The sequence below is a fragment of the Lithobates pipiens genome, unplaced genomic scaffold (genome assembly GCF_037356315.1).
Source record: "Lithobates pipiens isolate NorthernLeopardFrog02 unplaced genomic scaffold, aLitPip1_a1.2 Scaffold_22, whole genome shotgun sequence".
Lineage (NCBI taxonomy): Eukaryota > Metazoa > Chordata > Amphibia > Anura > Ranidae > Lithobates > Lithobates pipiens.
Window position 1 is genome coordinate 122350974 of NW_027507784.1, and position 16926 is coordinate 122367899.

At 42.6% G+C, this 16926-nt stretch overlaps 1 protein-coding gene across 6 annotated transcripts in view; it reads left to right on the plus strand.

Annotated features, from left to right (window-relative positions):
• The window catches only part of PCNT (pericentrin), a 293476-nt gene that overhangs the window by 37112 nt on the left and 239438 nt on the right, over positions 1-16926 (plus strand). For all 6 annotated transcript variants that reach the window (XM_077448179.1, XM_077448184.1, XM_077448180.1 and 3 more), the window contains one exon: positions 6116-6265. In XM_077448179.1, the coding sequence (XP_077304305.1) occupies positions 6116-6265 (150 nt within the window). The remainder of the gene's footprint in view (positions 1-6115; positions 6266-16926) is intronic.

The following is a 16926-nucleotide window of genomic DNA, read 5'->3' on the forward strand; positions in this document are numbered from 1 at the left end:
TCCCACCTCCTCCATCTGGGGATGCCTTTCCTATTCATGTGTGGCTAAGAAAGCTTATGTATGCTGAATGGGAATATCCGGATAAACAATTATCCCCCTAAGAGATTCTCCACACTTTATCTTTATGGAAGAGGACTTCTATAAATAAAGGGGGGGAGTCCAGCTATTGCCTAAGTGAATAAGAATCTCACATGTCCAGTTGATGCGCTCATGTTAAAGGATCCAACAGATAAAAAGTTGGAGCTTCTTTCGAGAAGCCATATGGCTTTAGCAAGTTCGGTAGCGCAGCTGGGTCTTGCCGCAATTGGCGTATCCCAGTCCATTAGGGAACAGTTTGAGGAGATGCTTAAAGTTCTGCCTGATGAACAGGCCCAACAATGTGCTGTTTTATCAGACGCACTGTGTTTCACAGTAGAATCTGAGAGATACTGTCATTCAAATCTCACGACTTATGCTTAGACTAGTGCATTCTCGCAGAATTCTTTGGCTGAAAAGTTGGTCAGACGAAGCACCATGTAAGAAGCTCTTAGCCGTTAACCATGAAAAGGGAAACTGGCTATTTGGAGATTATTTGGATAAATACCTACAAAAGATCTCTAATGGCAAAAGCTCTCTTTTACCAGTAAAGAGGAAATTCAGACATTTCTCCTTTTAAGTGGGCTGCTTCTCCTGTGCCAGGGGTATCAGCCTCTAGGCAGTCTCGATGGCCTCAACCATCGGGTTCAAGGGGAAAACCCCAAAGGCAGCACAAAGGTCAGAAGACATTTTGGGGCAGAAAGCCCACAAAACAGAATGCTAAAGCCTCCTTTTGAAGGGACAGATGGGTGGCTTCTGACGTTTCTCTAGGTTACAAACTAGAGTTCTGAGATTTTCCATCTCCTCGGTTTCTAAGGTCAAATGTTGCCAAGGACCCAGAGAAGAAGGCTCTCCTAGCGCTGGATCATCTGTTATCCAAGTTGGTGATATCAGAGGTTCCCTTGGAGGAACAAGGCACAGGTTTTTATACCCTTAGACTCTGCCATTATGGCCAGACCTTCTCGCACACGGTCCGGTATTCCCATCCTACCTTACAGTCGCTAGATTTAACGGTTTGGCTATTTAGACCCACATTCTAAAGGATCGTAGGTTGTCTCCTTCGGTAGTGTCTACCTTGATTAATGCCAGGAAGTCGGCTTCCAGGGTCATTTACTAAAGAGTCTGGAAGGCATATGTTTCCTGGTGTGGATCCAGAGGTTGGCATCCCAGGAAATATGTCATAGGTAGTATCCTTGATTTCCTGCAAATGAGATTAGAAATGAAGCTGGCCTTGAATACTATTAAGGGCCAGATCTCGGCCTTGTCAATATTTTTTCAACGCCCTCTAGCTTCTCACTCTTTAGTGCGTAGCTTTGTTCAGTGGGTAACACGGATCAATCCCCTATCTAGGCACCTCTAAATCCTTGGGATTTAAACTTGGTCTTATCGGCTTTGCAGAAACAGCCTTTTGAACTTTTACGCAAAATTCCCTTGGTTCTTTTGACTAGAATGATGGTCTTTCTGGTTGCCATTTCTTCTGCTAGAAGAGTATCAGAACTAACGGCTCTGTCTTGTAAAGAGCCTTATCTGATCATGCATAAGGATAAGGTGGTGTTGGGTCTTCATCCTGAATTCCTACCAAAGTTGGTGACAGGTTTTCACTTAAACCAAGATATTGTTCTTCCTCCTTTCTTCCCAGAGCCTCAGTCTAGGGAAGAAAAGGCACTACGTTCCCTTGATGTAGTGAGAGCGGTCAGAGTGTATTTAAAGGCGACCGCCCAGGTTCGTAAAACAGATGTTTTATTTGTACTGCCAGATGGTCCAAAGAGGACAGGCAGCTTCAAAATCCACTATTTCCAAATTGATTTGTCAAGTTATTCAGGCTTATGGGTTAAAGAAGAAAAATCCTCCTTTTTTATGTTAAAGCACACACAACCAGGGTATATAAGTGCCTCTTGTGCAGTGCATCATATAGGGCTGAAACAACTAATCGATTAATTGACAACTAATCTATTATGAAATCGATTATTATTTTCATAATCGATTAATTGGCCAGTAACATAATGGGGTTAAAAAAAACTAAAATTAGCCCTTTATAGTACAAAAATATCACTACTACAAATATTACTTTCACTGTTCTACAGTAAAAAAATTAACCCCTTCCAGTAGTGATTATCTGCTTTTTTTTTTTTTACTATAAAGGGCTAATTTTAGTCTTTTTAACCCCATTGTTACTAAACGTCTTAGACATGGTTCACATCTATATGTTTACTGGTGCTTTGTAGAAACGCACTACATTTCATTTACATGGTTTCCTAGAGGACACGTTCATATAAGTGCTTTTTTCAGCTGCTGTATATTTAGAAAGGGTCAGACTTTTAACGCAAAGCGGTGCTTTTTTGGTTCAATATACTTCAATGGAGAAGCTGCAGAAAAGGATGTAGTGTGTTTTTCAGCAATTTTTTTTTTTTTTTTTTTTTTTTTATCTGCCCAAAAAAAAAAAAAAAAAAAAAAAAAAAAAAAACTTAAATTGAAGTAAAATCATGTGCACAAAAATCAAAACGCACAGCAAAAAGCACTGCAGAAACAGATCAAAAGCAAAAACTGCATAGGTGTGTACCGAGCCTTATGCTGGCCTCACGGATCAATTTTCCGGTGAGAATATTCAGATGAAAAATCTTTGTACATTCACTGAATGAAAGAATTCCATTTCCAAATTTTGCCGTCACGGTGGTTGAAAATGAACATCAGTTTGACGATTAATCGAAACAATAATCGGCCAACTAATCGATTATGAAAAACGATAGTTGCAGCCCTAGCATCATAAGACCTCTATGGCTCAGATCTGTAAGGCCGAAACTCGATCTTCAGTTCATAAGTTTACCAGATTTTATAAAATCCATGTTAAAGGTCATGAGGATATTGCCTTTGGGCACAGTGTGCTGCAGACTGCAGTATGAGTCCTCTGGCCTCCTTTTTTTTGATGTCTTCCCCCCCTTCAGTTGCCATTTCTATGGGACATTCCACATAGTAACTACTATGGCTCTGTATCCCCTGATGTAAGAAAAGAAAACAGGATTTTTTAAAACTGCTTACCTGTAAAATCCTTTTCTTTGATGTACATCAGGGGACATTCTCCATACTGTAAACCTCTGTTTGCATTAGCCCGTATAGAGGCAGCCAGTGGTTCAACAGCCAGGGCAAACAATAAAGGTGATAGAGGGCAGCCCTGTCTTTTCCCCCTAAAAAGAGGGAAATTGTCAGACACCCTCCCAGATTCCCGGATGCCTGCCTTTGGGGAGCTATACAAAAGTTGGACTCATTCTAAGTAGTGTGTCCCAAATTTGCCCATTACGGGCCATAAGTAGGACCACTCTATGCTATTGAAGGCCTTGTGGGCATTGAGAGATAGTAGTGCCCTGTCCTTCATGTTGTCAGCTATATATTGTAGACTAAAACAGTCGGCGTAAGTTAATAGCTGTGGATTTTTGGGACATGAACCCTGCCTGGTCCGAGTGGATTATAGATGAAATGGCTTTGTTCAGTCTAAGGGCTAGTACTTTAGCCAGTATTTTCACGTCCGACTTTAACAGGGATATTGGCCTATAGGAGCCGGGTTTCAAAAGTAGCACTATTTTGGCTTTGGACATAGATAGGGGGAGACATCCTGACATTTTTGCTTTATCGAATACTTCCAATAGTCTGGGTAGCAAGTATTCCCCATAGTTCTTATACACCACCTATAGGAATGCCATCCTCTCCTGGTGCCTTGGAATTGGTGAACATAGCGGTCGCTGTTTTGAAGCTCCTCCAAAGTCAAAGGAGCGTCAAGCAATTGGCGGTCTGTTTCTGACAATACGGGCAATTTTATTCCCTCAAGGTAGTCCAGCAGGGAGGTTTTGGTATAGACCTGTCAGGAGTGATTATAAGTCTGACTAAAATGATTTAAGAATCGCCATAATGTTATCTGGCGAGTTAGTCTTGCCACCAGGAGCCATCAGGGCACCAATGGATGGCGATGCCTGTTGAGCTCGGGAAATTTTTGCCAGGAGGCGACCAGTATGTTCCCCTTCCTCGTAGGAGGCAAGCTTACTGAAGAAGCGTTTCTGCTCTGCAATAGAGGAGGTGAGCCTATTCAGCGCATCCTGTGCTGACAGCCAGGTCCCTCTATGTTCATCACTAGGATCGGCTATAAGATGGGTCTCCAGGTCATGAACCAAGCGTTTCACTCCCTCGCTTTGTGCATTTGATTTCTCTTTAAACACCGTTATTTCTCTTATGAATAGCCCTCTAAGGTAGGCCTTGAATGTCTCCCATCTCACTCATGCACCCTGACCACCTGCATGCTCTTCCCAAAAGTTAGCAATGTCTTGTATATACTGGGCTGTTGACTGTAATTGAGCCAGAAGGCATTACATTTCCACGGAGCTCTATTCAGTGAGGACGGGGTGCACACCCCCGATCCATGATCAGAGGGGAATGGCCTGAGATTCCCCTCAGAGCATAGGTGAGATCTGAAACTGGTTGTGCTGCTGCTTCTGAGCACAAACATAAATCATTACGGGAAAGGGACATATATGACTTAGAAAAGCATGAGAACTGACGTTTCTCAGGATTCCTACTCCTCCATAGGTCTATCCATCCCACCTCCTCCACCAATTTCCTCAGGGCCGTGCGGCACGAACCTCGCCCTGCCAGGACCGAGGGATGCTTATCCAGCAGTGGATGGAGGAAACAATCAGTCTCCCATAATATAGATCGGCACCTCTGGCGACCCAGCTGAAAATCCAGGATTGCCCTCAGGACCTGATGACTAGATTTTCAATAGAGCAGGGGGAAAAGTTAGACCCTCTGTCAGATTTTTATTGCCGTCTATGTTCCTTCTGGGGAGATTCATCCATTTTTCTGTCCTGCTAAATACTCGCTGCAACGTAAGATGAAATCCTAAGTTTAAGAGTTGCAATGAGAACAAGAAGTGAGGGGGAAAATATTCTAATGGGGAATATTTTTAGGTGACAACTTTCTGATGTGAAATTCTGTCATCGACCCCCGTCCTCAACAGGAATATGTCCGCCGTATAAGCTACTTTGCCCAGCACTGTCCAAAACCCCTTAGCCCACCCAGTCAGTTTATCAAGATATTAGTGTAGGGTGGAAAAAAAATAACGGTCTATCCAAACACAGGCACAAAGAGCTACACTCCAGGGACAATCCCCCCCCCCCCCCCCCCCCCACACTCTTTATATAATGACACAGGATGGGGTAAAGGGAATCCAGGGAAACAAAGACAGACACTTGAGACTGGTACAGTCACAAATTCCCCTTGTGTTAGGGAGATTTTTGCTCACTTTTTATTACGTCTCAAGTACAGGAAGTAAAGGGGCACACAGCAAAAAAAGAAATAAAACTTAATAGTGGTTTTATCCCATTTTTACTCTATTCGAACTAAAAAGAAGAGCTTTAGCTTTACATATGCTTTCATTTCTCTACTGCATATTTACTGAATCCTTTTGCTTCCCAACATACCATTTGAAAACGCTTGTCATGAAAGAAATACATATGTGGGCTGCTGTTGCTGGCATGTCCGTGCTCTAGCTGCTGTACTGATCAAATTACATCAATACATTTACCATTACTGATCTGGAACAAGCGTCGATATAATTCTGACTTGCCTATGTTGCATTCTTGTTGCAGATCTGTGACTCGTGTTTTAAAGGGCTGTAAAGCCTCGCAAGTTAGTGTTTTCAGAAAGTCTGCAGTAACAACCTTGCATATGTTTGTCATGACAAGCATACTACAAACTACTAGTTTTTAGACTGAATTGGAAACCCATAAGTATAGAAATTTGGGAGCTGCCATGGATGACTTCATTTTATAATGGTGAAGATGGTAGAGCTGCCATCCAGTTCTGGCTTCACTACACCTTATCCATGCCGGGGCCTGCACCTTTTAAAAGCCCCCTCACTTCTATCTATTTTGGTTATTTTTGGTCTGACACTTTCCTATTTTCTCTCTGTGATACCGAACAACTAAAATTGTGATGTTTGCTCTTAACACTTTGTACTTTGCTGCAGTAGTGATGCTAGGAATTGTATTTTCAGGACCTTCAGCCTGCTGTCCATGAACGAGATGAGATCATAACACAACTGTCAAGTAATTTGCAAAAGGCTTTACTGGATCAAAAGGAAATGGAAGACGAGGCCTCATGTCTCTCCAGTCAGATACAGGCAATCCAGCTTCAGCTGCAGGATGTGAGTTTTACAAATATAAAACGACATGGACTGGTTATTTTACATGCTTTCACTTTGCAAAATATGAACTCCTCTGCTATCCTGTGGGGGTTATAAATTGTTAACCCACATGCTTGTGAAAACTGAGTTGCCGAGTGAGTACCCATTCTTGTGCTGAATACTTTGACTGGGCACTACTCCAACTAGGACTTTTGAAATAAATGTACTCTTTCTGTTGCGTCTTCTGCAACTGCTGCTGAGTTATGTTAGTGGATAAGTGGATCTGAACTAAAATAGTTAAGATGTGGTATCTTTTATTGGGAACATATAGGGTGCTATTTGTGCCTAAGCAGCAGTTCAATAAATGTTAGCTTTTTGTCTTGAATTCTTCTTGAAATGTATCAGTGCAATTCTGGCATGTGAGGGAGTCAAAGACACTCCTTTGCCAACAGCCTCCTAGCTGTATAGCTACAGTGTGAGATTTTAGGCACTGCTTTCAGTTACTGCTAGTCTCAGGAGATCTGGAATGTGATATGTCCGCAGCTATCTATCGCCTGCCAGCCCTATCAAACTGGAGCAGAGAAAGCTATAGATGGACTTTAAAATGTGTCTTGCAGGGAATACCACAAACCAAAAAAAAAACTTTAATCAATAGAAAATCTTGCAAGCTACCAATATAATAAACTAAGAATTCAAACAAACATCCCTTGTGTGTGAGGAAGTGCCTTCATTTCTTTCAGCTGCTAGCACCAGACACACTCCCATAAACTGTTTTTTTTGTGCCACGCTGTTTACCTCTGTTAATACTATTAACAAATGTGCCAGTGCGTAAAGTGCAGATTCCAGTGATGATAAATCAAGATGAAGAAACAATAAATGTACTTTGTGTATTAACCGCTATTTGTAACTGTCTCTATTGGAAATCCTTAAACAACCAATATGGTACCAAAGTGCAAGTGCTAAATCAAACGGGTACCTACGTACCTATACATCCAAGGTTGAATATATTGCGAATATTTCAACTATTAATGCACTTCAAACAATTTGATATTGTCCTGTGCTCAAAGGCAAACTACCTAAATAAATAATAATACATCAATATAAACCATAAATGAGTGAATATAACTAGTGCAGATGATGATATAGTCCAAATAAATGTTGATATAATGTCCAGTGCTCCCAAATTAAATCCAGTGACTTTTCACTACTTCACAGGTGGAAATTTTCAATGACTTTCAGTGATTCCACACATGTGCTCCCCACCATGTGTATGCGCTCACCTCAAAGATTTTGACCGCACATTTAAGTTTAGTCAAAATATGCAGTAGAAACCACACTGTGTTCAGGGTTAGACTTTGGAGCGCCAATCCCTTCACTGTAGATGTCCTCGGTGTATATATGCAAAGAAAGGCTCAATAGTGTGATAATATTTAAACTCTGGTTTATTAACCACTTGCCGACCGCCGCACGACGATATACGTCGACAGAATGGCACGGGCAGGCATATGGGCGTATATATACGTCCCTGCCTTCCCGCGGGTGGGGGGCCCGATCGGGCCCCCCCCCCCCCCCCCGGTGCCAGCGGCGGTCGGTATCCGTGCAGGAGCGATCCGGGATGAGGGGGCGGCCATTCATTCATGGCCACCCCCTCGCGATCGCTCCTGACGAATGGAAGTGAAGCATTGCATCACTTCCTCTCCTGTAATGTAAACGCAGGCAGAGGAAGTGATGTAATCTCTCCTCCGTGTCGGTATTTTTCGTTCCGGCACCGAGGAGAGACACCAACACGACACTACACAGTAGAACATGCCAGGCACACTCACACCCCCCCTTCACCCCCCCAATTACCCCTGCCCCCCCCCAGTCACAGTGATACCAATTGCATTTTTTTTTTTTTGCATTGGTGTCATTTGTGACTGTAATAACTGTTAGGGCAGTTAGGGTTAGCCCCCTTTAGTTCTAATGTACCCCCCTAACCCCCCCAATAAAGGTTTAACCCCGTGATCACCCCCCGTCGCCAGTGTCACTAAGGCTGGGTTCACATTGCAGCGGTTTATGAGAACGGATGTGATTCGCACCGCACTGCAGTGCAAATCACATCCTATCTCTGTGCGATTCGAGTTCAGCCATACAGATAGTATGGCTGAATTCGCGCCGCACCCGCCGCAAATTCGCACGGGACCCTTTTTTTGGTCCGCAGCAGAATCGGATCGCATGGGTGTTCACACCATGCGATCCGAGTTTGCAGATCGCACTGCGATATGCGAACTGATCTGGGGGGTGTCATTAACATTTCACTGACACTCCCAGCAGTTCGCATAGGGCAGTGTGAACTGCCGCCGGGAGACATGCGATTCGGGAACCCGCCGCGGATTTGTGGCGTTCCTGCATCGCTCCAGTGTGAACCCAGCCTAATAAGCGATCGTTTTTCTGATCGCTGTATTAGTGTCACAGGTGACGCTAGTTAGGCAGGTAGGTATTTAGGTTCGCCGCAGCTTTTTATAGCGCCAGGGACCCCCATATACTACTGCATAAAGCCCCCTGATTGCCCCCTAGTTAACCCTTTCACCAGTGATCACCATATAACTGTTACAGGTGACGCTGGTTGGTTAGTTATTTTTTTAAAGTTTCAGGGCACCCGCCATTTATTACCTAGTCTCACTAGTGTACCCCTAAATTTAGGGGTGTCTACTTTCCAAAATGGGGTCATTTGTGGGGGTTTTGTGCCATCTTGGCATTTTATGGCCTTCAAAACTGTAATAGGTAGTGAGTAGTGAAGTCAAAAATTTACGCCCTTAGAAAGCCTGAAGGCGGTGCTTGGTTTTCGGGGCCCCGTACGTGGCAAGGCTCCCAAAAAGTCCCACATATGTGGTATCCCCGTACTCAGGAGAAGCAGCAGAACTTATTTTGGGGTGTCATTTCACATATGCCCATAGCATGTGTGAGCAATATATCATTTAGTGACAACTTTGTGAAAAAAAAATAAAAAAAAATAAAAGTTTGTAAATTTCCCGCAACTTGTGCCAAATATAAAATATTCCATGGACTCAACATGCCTCTCGGCAAATAGCTTGGGGTGTCTACTTTCTAAAATGGGGTCATTTGTGGGGGTTTTGTGCCATATTGGCATTTTATGGCCTTCAAAACTGTGATAGGTAGTGAGGAGTCAAATTACAAATGTATGCCCTTAGAAATCCTGAAGGTGGTGCTTGGCTTTCGGGGCCCCGTACGCGGCTAGGCTTCCAAAAAGTCGACCACATGTGGTATCCCCGTACTCAGGAGAAGCAGCAGAATGTATTTTGGGGTACAATTCCACATATAACCATGGCATGTGTGAGCAATATATCATTTAGTGACAACTTTGTGTAAAAAAAAAAAAAAAATTTTTATTTTTTTTGTCATTATTCAATCGCTTGAGGCAAAAAAATAAAATATTCAATGGGCTCAACATGCCTCTTATCAATTTCCTTAGGGTATCTACTTTCCAAAATGGGGTCATTTGGGGGGGTTTTGTACTGCCCTGCCATTTTAGCACCTCAAGAAATGAGATAGGCAGTCATAAACTAAAAGCTGCGTAAATTCCACAAAATGTACCTTAGTTTGTAGATGTGACAACTTTTGCGCAAACCAATAAATATACAGTTATTGACTTTTTTTTTTTTTTACCAAAGACATGTGGCTGAATACATTTTGGCCTAAATGTATGACTAAAATTGAGTTTATTGGATTTTTCCTAATAACAAAAAGTAGAAAATATCATTTTTTTCAAAATTTGCGGTCTTTTTACGTTTATATCGCAAAAAATAAAAATCGCAGAGTCAGTCAAATACCTTTAAAAGAAAGCTCTATTTGTGGGAAAAAAAGGACGCAAATTTTGTTTGGGTACAACATTGCATGACCGCGCAATTACCAGTTAAAGCAGCGCAGTGCCAAATTGTAAAAAGACCTCTGGTCATTGACCAGCAAAATGGTCCGGTCTGAAAGTGGTTAAAACAATTTATAAATTGTACTCCCAGCTTAGAGGTGCCACCAGCACACCACTCTCTACATAGCATGGATAAAAACGAAACCATCCCAATCCGACAGGTGTATTGTTATGCCTCTAATCACCTCACTGAGAGATGAACGCCTCAGCTGGCTTCTCCTCCATCCTGGCCCCTCCCCAACGTGTATTCAACACAGGGCTTGTCTTCATGGGGGGGGGGGGGGAATTGTATTGGATGACTGGAGTTACTAGAATATATAGTGGCCCGGCGGCCATTTTCCTGTAGTTCAAATGTGCACTGACCCGCACTATTTTGATGTGGGCATATTATACATCTATACCGCCTTTCCACCAGCAATTATGCTGCACTAAATCATTTTCTAATATATGGATAGATCTTGTTTACATGACAGGGAGAGAGACAAACAATCCCTATCCAATATGGGGTCATAGTTTTATACACATTACTTGTTCTATTTGAAGAGCACCACTTAAACAATTTAATAAAAACTCAATACATACAAGAGATGGTTAAACACCATATCATAATGTATGTGGCATCCCGACCAAAAGAAACCATATTTGGATATGGAATTAGAACCCCAAAAAATAAAAGAATAAATCACACACACAATGGGTGTGCTTTACATATAACATATAAGAGTGGTTACTATTACTGCCACCTATTGGTTATTCATATACATGGACATACACCCATTAGGGACATGTAAGGCCCCAATGTTGACATCAAGGGTTCCCATCCTAAATACGGTACCATGCATATGTCGGCACCTCCTAGATAAATTCTACTAGCTATAGTGTATAGTCCAACCTGAAAGAAAAATACATGCCAGGGTTCACAGAGTGCAAAATGCTCTACTTTTATTGTGCTTGTCCCCAAAATGGATGGATAAATGGTGTTTGTCGACACCTCTCCTAATGTTTCTTTACATGTTCCTCCATCCTGACCTTAAGCGCTCTTTGTTCTTCCTATATAAATTAAATGTAGCACTTACCCTGAAAGGAGCTGCTGAGTTTGATTGGGCCTACACTCTATTACACCCCTAATAACTTTGCTCAATCCCCTTGACACAGCTGTGGTGCAGTGTTGGTGTGAAGCTAACAGAGGATGACCCCAAAATGTACAATACAACAATAGTGTACCTTTACCTGGGTATCTGTTGCTCCACTTGTAGTAAAAGGAACAACACTGCACACCAATTGTAGTTAACCAGAATGTGTTTTTATTGAACTGGTATAAAACAATAATTACAATAAGTACACTGTCACACAAACGTATTGTGACAGTACAGTAGGTATTCACAACAATTTTTAACATGTAAAGAATTCTTAGATAACCCCCCTGCATGCGTGCCTCCAAGTGGAACCAATGCTCAGAGTGACCATGCCTTAGCTCCGGGCACCTTCCCACTTCCAGCACGCTGTGATAAATATAGAAATGCAAAGGCATCAACACTATTCAATGCAACTGTTAGGGAGCTCCCCCTACTTTATAATGTAGTCCTGTCTGAATAGTGATTTGAATGCAAGGTCTTGCAATAAAGATGTAGTCTTCAATCTTCTGCTAGCTATTGTGTTGAAGTAATTGTTATCCAAAGGGTTTAACAAAGAATACTGTAGGATGGATATTGAAACTATGCTTGTGATGTAGCACACTTACTACTACCTCTGGTGTAGTTGTCTCAGTGGAGTATAGGCTTGAGGCCTGCTTTAACTCAGTCGAAGTGTGAAATCTCCTCTGTCGAACTACAGGTCCCAGCACACTGTGACCTGAGTCTAAGTGTGTAAAAGTACGTTAAGGATTATGGGCAGCAGCCCTCTCACCCAATCGGGTCTGGAAGAATAGGAAACCTCTGCTCCGGTTGTCTGTCTGTTTGCTGGGGCCACGCCGTCGCGCTGTTACGTTTTGCAAGGACGCCAGGAGCTCTGTTACCTCCGTCAGGGTGCCTCTGGATCCTTCCTGATCCGACCACACTGCTGCTCCAGCACACTGGTGTGAAGTCCTCCTCTGGCTTCAGATGTTGCTCTGCACCGAACAGGCCGCAGTGCTGTGGGACACAAACACCCACAGCTCCTTGTAGGCAGGCCATGCGTCCAGAAGAGAGAGAAAATGGCCATGCGTGTCCTTTTTATAACCTACCCAGCATGCATTTCAGTACTGAGTGTTAGTGGGTAGGTCACTTGGCATTGTGGGTAGGTAGGTCACTTGTATAATGTAAATGTAGCGCCGGCTCCTGACGACCACGCACTATGTGTTTTTTCTATTTAAAGTTCCTGAAAACCACAGATGGGTTTTAGGGTCAATTATACAAAATTATGGTTTCAGTACCAGTCCAGCTGGATTGCACTGTGCTCTGCTTGGCCACAGGTGGCGCTGCCACCACTGTCAAGTGAGAAGGCAGTTTAGCTGGGCGCATTGAGTGCCATTCCTTCTCGGAAGCAGCCCAGTGGGAGTGTCATCTTGCTGTGCATTCTGGGAGGGGCACTTAAGGTACTGACTTTACATGCTTCAGGTTTCTCTGTTTGGTACTGGTCCTCCTGACCTGCCCCCATGGCCTTCATGGCCTGGGGTGCGGATCCATCCAATTCCGAGTTTCGGGGCTGGCTAGCCCAAGGCAAAGTAACTGGAAGGAAGATTCAAAGGTAGTCCGGTGCCGTCTCATCTGTGGAGAGGCCAGCAACTGGAGAAGCAACCAGGGGAGGACTCTTCGGGAGAAGGCCACACTGAAGGCTGGCTTCTCAGAAAAAGCCTGGAGGCTCAGTTGAAAGCCACCAAGCGAATCTACACTCATACGGTATGGCCGGACCGGCTGCAAGGTACTGGTACCGTATGATGGCTCTCTAAATTTATCTACATCCTTCAGTTACATCCAAGTCTGTGGCAGAGACTTTGTTCAAGTGTTCTATATGCAAGTCTGTGGCAGAGGCTTTGCTTTATTCAAACACTATCGGCTGCTAGGCCTAGTGAGAGGAGGTTTATCCGGTAGCTGTGGCAATGCTCTGGATTTCTTTAGTGAGAGACTTCCTATCTTTTGCAGTTCCAAGAGTACCTGAACTTCCTACCTAACCCTCTACCCTTCATAGAGAGACTGTTCTGTCAGTTTCTGCAGTTCTTTGGGCCATCTACCTCGGGAAACCCCTAGATGCACACAAGGTCAAGAAGGTAACTGTAAGCCCAACAAAACCAGCCGCTCCTTTGGGAGTCAGTGTTACAAAAACAAACAGTCACCATCTGTAACATTTCTCCATGTTCTTGAAAAGGAAAATAAAGTCTGTTTTTATCTTTAGGCCACTAGATGGTGCCAAATACCAATTTATAACACTGCCATAGATTAACATTACATAACATTTAACGGGCAAGAATACCAGTGCTACATAAATTACATGGACATTTTATGGTGTAAACAACCCCTATCGTGTCACAACAGATGAAGTTCTCTGATGGTGTATACATGGTCATTTTTGAGATTGGTGAAAGATTTCACCTTCCTAATGTTGTTTGGAATTCTTACACAACTGTCGCATCGCCCCAACATCCATGGAAACCTTTGATGTCCCAAAACATCCGTGGTCTAGGTTCTGGTGGTTTTGCCACATTGGGTACTAACTCATTTATAGCCCTTTCTATAAATTATTTGTGGTTTATCAGTGAGATTATCTTTGTGTATCTTGTTTGAGTACCTGCCAGTATTTGGAAAGCATTTTTTCCACACCTCGGGTTATAATTTACAAACCAAATAACTTACATGTACCTGTATCCACCCTATTCCTGGTATTTTCTAATAAACTTTCTCTGTCAATATCCTGAATCTTTATTCTTTCTTTTTCCAAAAACTCATCCTGATAGCCCTTATCTTTTTAAACATGCTTGTTAATTTGTCTGTCTGTCCATCGACATCAGCAACCCTAGTACAATTTCTTTTAATCCTCATATACTGCCCCCTCGGGATGTTGACTATCCATGGTTTGTGGTGGCAGCTAGATATGTATGAGTTGTGATCCGTGTTTTTAAAATAGATTTTTGTTTCCAAACCATGTATAGTAGTATTTATCTCCAAATCCAAGAAATGTATTTGATTTTCATGGGCTTCCCATGTGAGACGAATATTCCGGTCATTATGATTCAACAATAGGAATAGATTTTCCACATCACTTATGGCGCCATTCCAGACGATAATCAAATTGTGGGCACAGATTGGTGGCAGTTGTGGGCCCTGGTTGGCACTGCTGGCAGTGGTGGGCACAGTTCTGGCACTGGTGGCCACTTAATTGTAATCGGGTTACTGATGATCAGTCCCCTGATTACATCCCTAGCTGTTCCCTGTAAGGAGATGCTGCTGATTGGCTCTCCTCTCACTGTCAGTGTGAGGCGAGGAGCGCCAATTACCGGCGTCTGTTTACACATGACCGGCTGTAATTGGACACAGCCGATCACATGGTTAAAGAGCCAGGGGCGTGTGTTCTGGGAGGCCGTCATGGCGGGAAGTGGTTTAAAGATGAGACCTGTCAGGATGAGTTTTTGAAAGAATAAAGTTTTGTTATATGGACAGAGAGAGTTTATTAGAAAATACCAGGAATAGGGTAGATTACATGTACAGTACCTGTATCCAGATTTAGTATTGGATTATAATTTAAAAACCAGAGATGTGGAAAAAATGATTTCCAAATACTGGCAGGTACTTAAACAAGATACACAACTAGAGAATCTCACTGATAAACCACATATATTTTATGAAAGGGATAAGCTAGTACACGATGTGGAAGTACCACTGGAACCCCAGACCACGGATGTTTTGGGACATCAAGGGTTTCCATGGATGTGGGCAATGCTACAGTTGTAAGAATTCTCAATAACATTAGGAAGGCCTTTTACCAATCCGAAAAATGACCATCAGAGACTTAATCTCTTGTGCCACGATAGGTGTGGTTCATGCCATAAAATGTCCATGTAATTTAATGTATATAGGAAGATCAAAGCGAGCACTTAAGGTCAGGATGGAGGAACACGTAAGAAACATTAGGACAGGTTTGAGGTCCCTAAACTCCACTGGAGAGGATGCAATTACCTCAGGGAGATTAGTAAAAGGGAATCATGGTGGATTCATCAGATGGGGTCACTCTCCCCGGAAGGATTGAATAAGAAGTTTGACCTCCAATGTTTTGAGTAACTGCTAATGGATTTTTGTCACTTTCCATTGGGGCATTAATTTTGATGTTTGTTTATGCAGGGGCATAGTATGCATACTGATATTACTTTCAGTATTTATTTCTCTGTGCACTCTGACAAATATTTTTCATTCAAGTTGGACTATACACTATAGCTAGTAAAATTCATCTAGGAGGGGCCAACATATGCACGGTATTTAGGACGGGAGCCCTTGATGCAAAACATTGGGGCCTTCCATATCCCTAATATGTATATGGATGACCAATAAAGGGCAGTAATAGTAACCACTCCTTATGTTAATGTCCAGCACACCTATTGTGTGGGTAGTGTGTGCATGTATGTATGTATATATGTGTGTGTGTGTGTGTGTGTGTGTGTTAAAAAAAAAATTTTGTAGTGTGGGGGAGAACCACACCCATTCTATTCATATTATAAAATTTAGTGCAGCATAATTGCTGGTGGTGAGGTAGTATAGATGTGTAATATGCCCACAACAAAATGTGGGTCGGTGCACATTAGAACTACAAGAAAATGGCCACCGGGCCACAATATATTCTAGTAACTCCAGTCGTCCAATAGAATCTCCCTTATGAAGACACATGACAAGCCCTGTATCGAATATGTTTTGGGGAGGGGCCAGGATGGAGGAGAAGCCAGCTGAGATGTTCATCTCTCGGTGAGGCGATTAGAGGCATAACCATACACCTGTCGGATTGGGATTGTTCATTTTTATCCATGTTATGTATAGAGTGGTGCGCTGGTAGTGCCTCCTAAGATGGGAGTACGATTTTCTAAATTTTTAATAAACCGGAGTTTAAATGTTATCACACTATTGAGCCTTTCTTTTCATATATACACCGAGGACATCTCGCTCCAGAGTCTACTAACCCTGAAAACCGTGTTGGTTCTACTGTATATTTTGACCAAACTTAGGTGTGCGGTCAAAATCTGTGAGGTGAGCGCATACAGGCGGTGGGGAGCACGCGCGTGTGCGTGCGTGTGCGTGCGTGTGCGTGCGTGTGCGTGCGTGTGCGATCACTGAAAATCACTGAAATTTTCCATCTGGGAAGTACAGCCACAAGTCACTGTGGATTTAGTTTTGGAGCACTGGATATTCTATCAAATTTATTTGGACTGTATCATTATCATCTTTATCTGCACTAGTTATATTCACTAATTTATTTATGGTTTATATTCATGTAGTAGTATATCGTTCTTTTGCCTTTTTGAGCACAGGACAATATATCAGATCGTTTGAAGTGTATTAATAGTTGAAATATTTGCAATATATTCAATCATGTATGTATAGATACCGTACGTATGTACCTGTTTGATTTAACACTTGCACTTTGGTAACATTGGTTGTTTAAGATTTCCAACAGCGACAGTTACATATAGTGGTACTACACATTGTACATTGATTGTTTATCTTGATTTATTATCACTGGCATCTGCACTTTACGCATTGACACATTTGTTAATGGTATTAACACAGATGCACACAGTGTG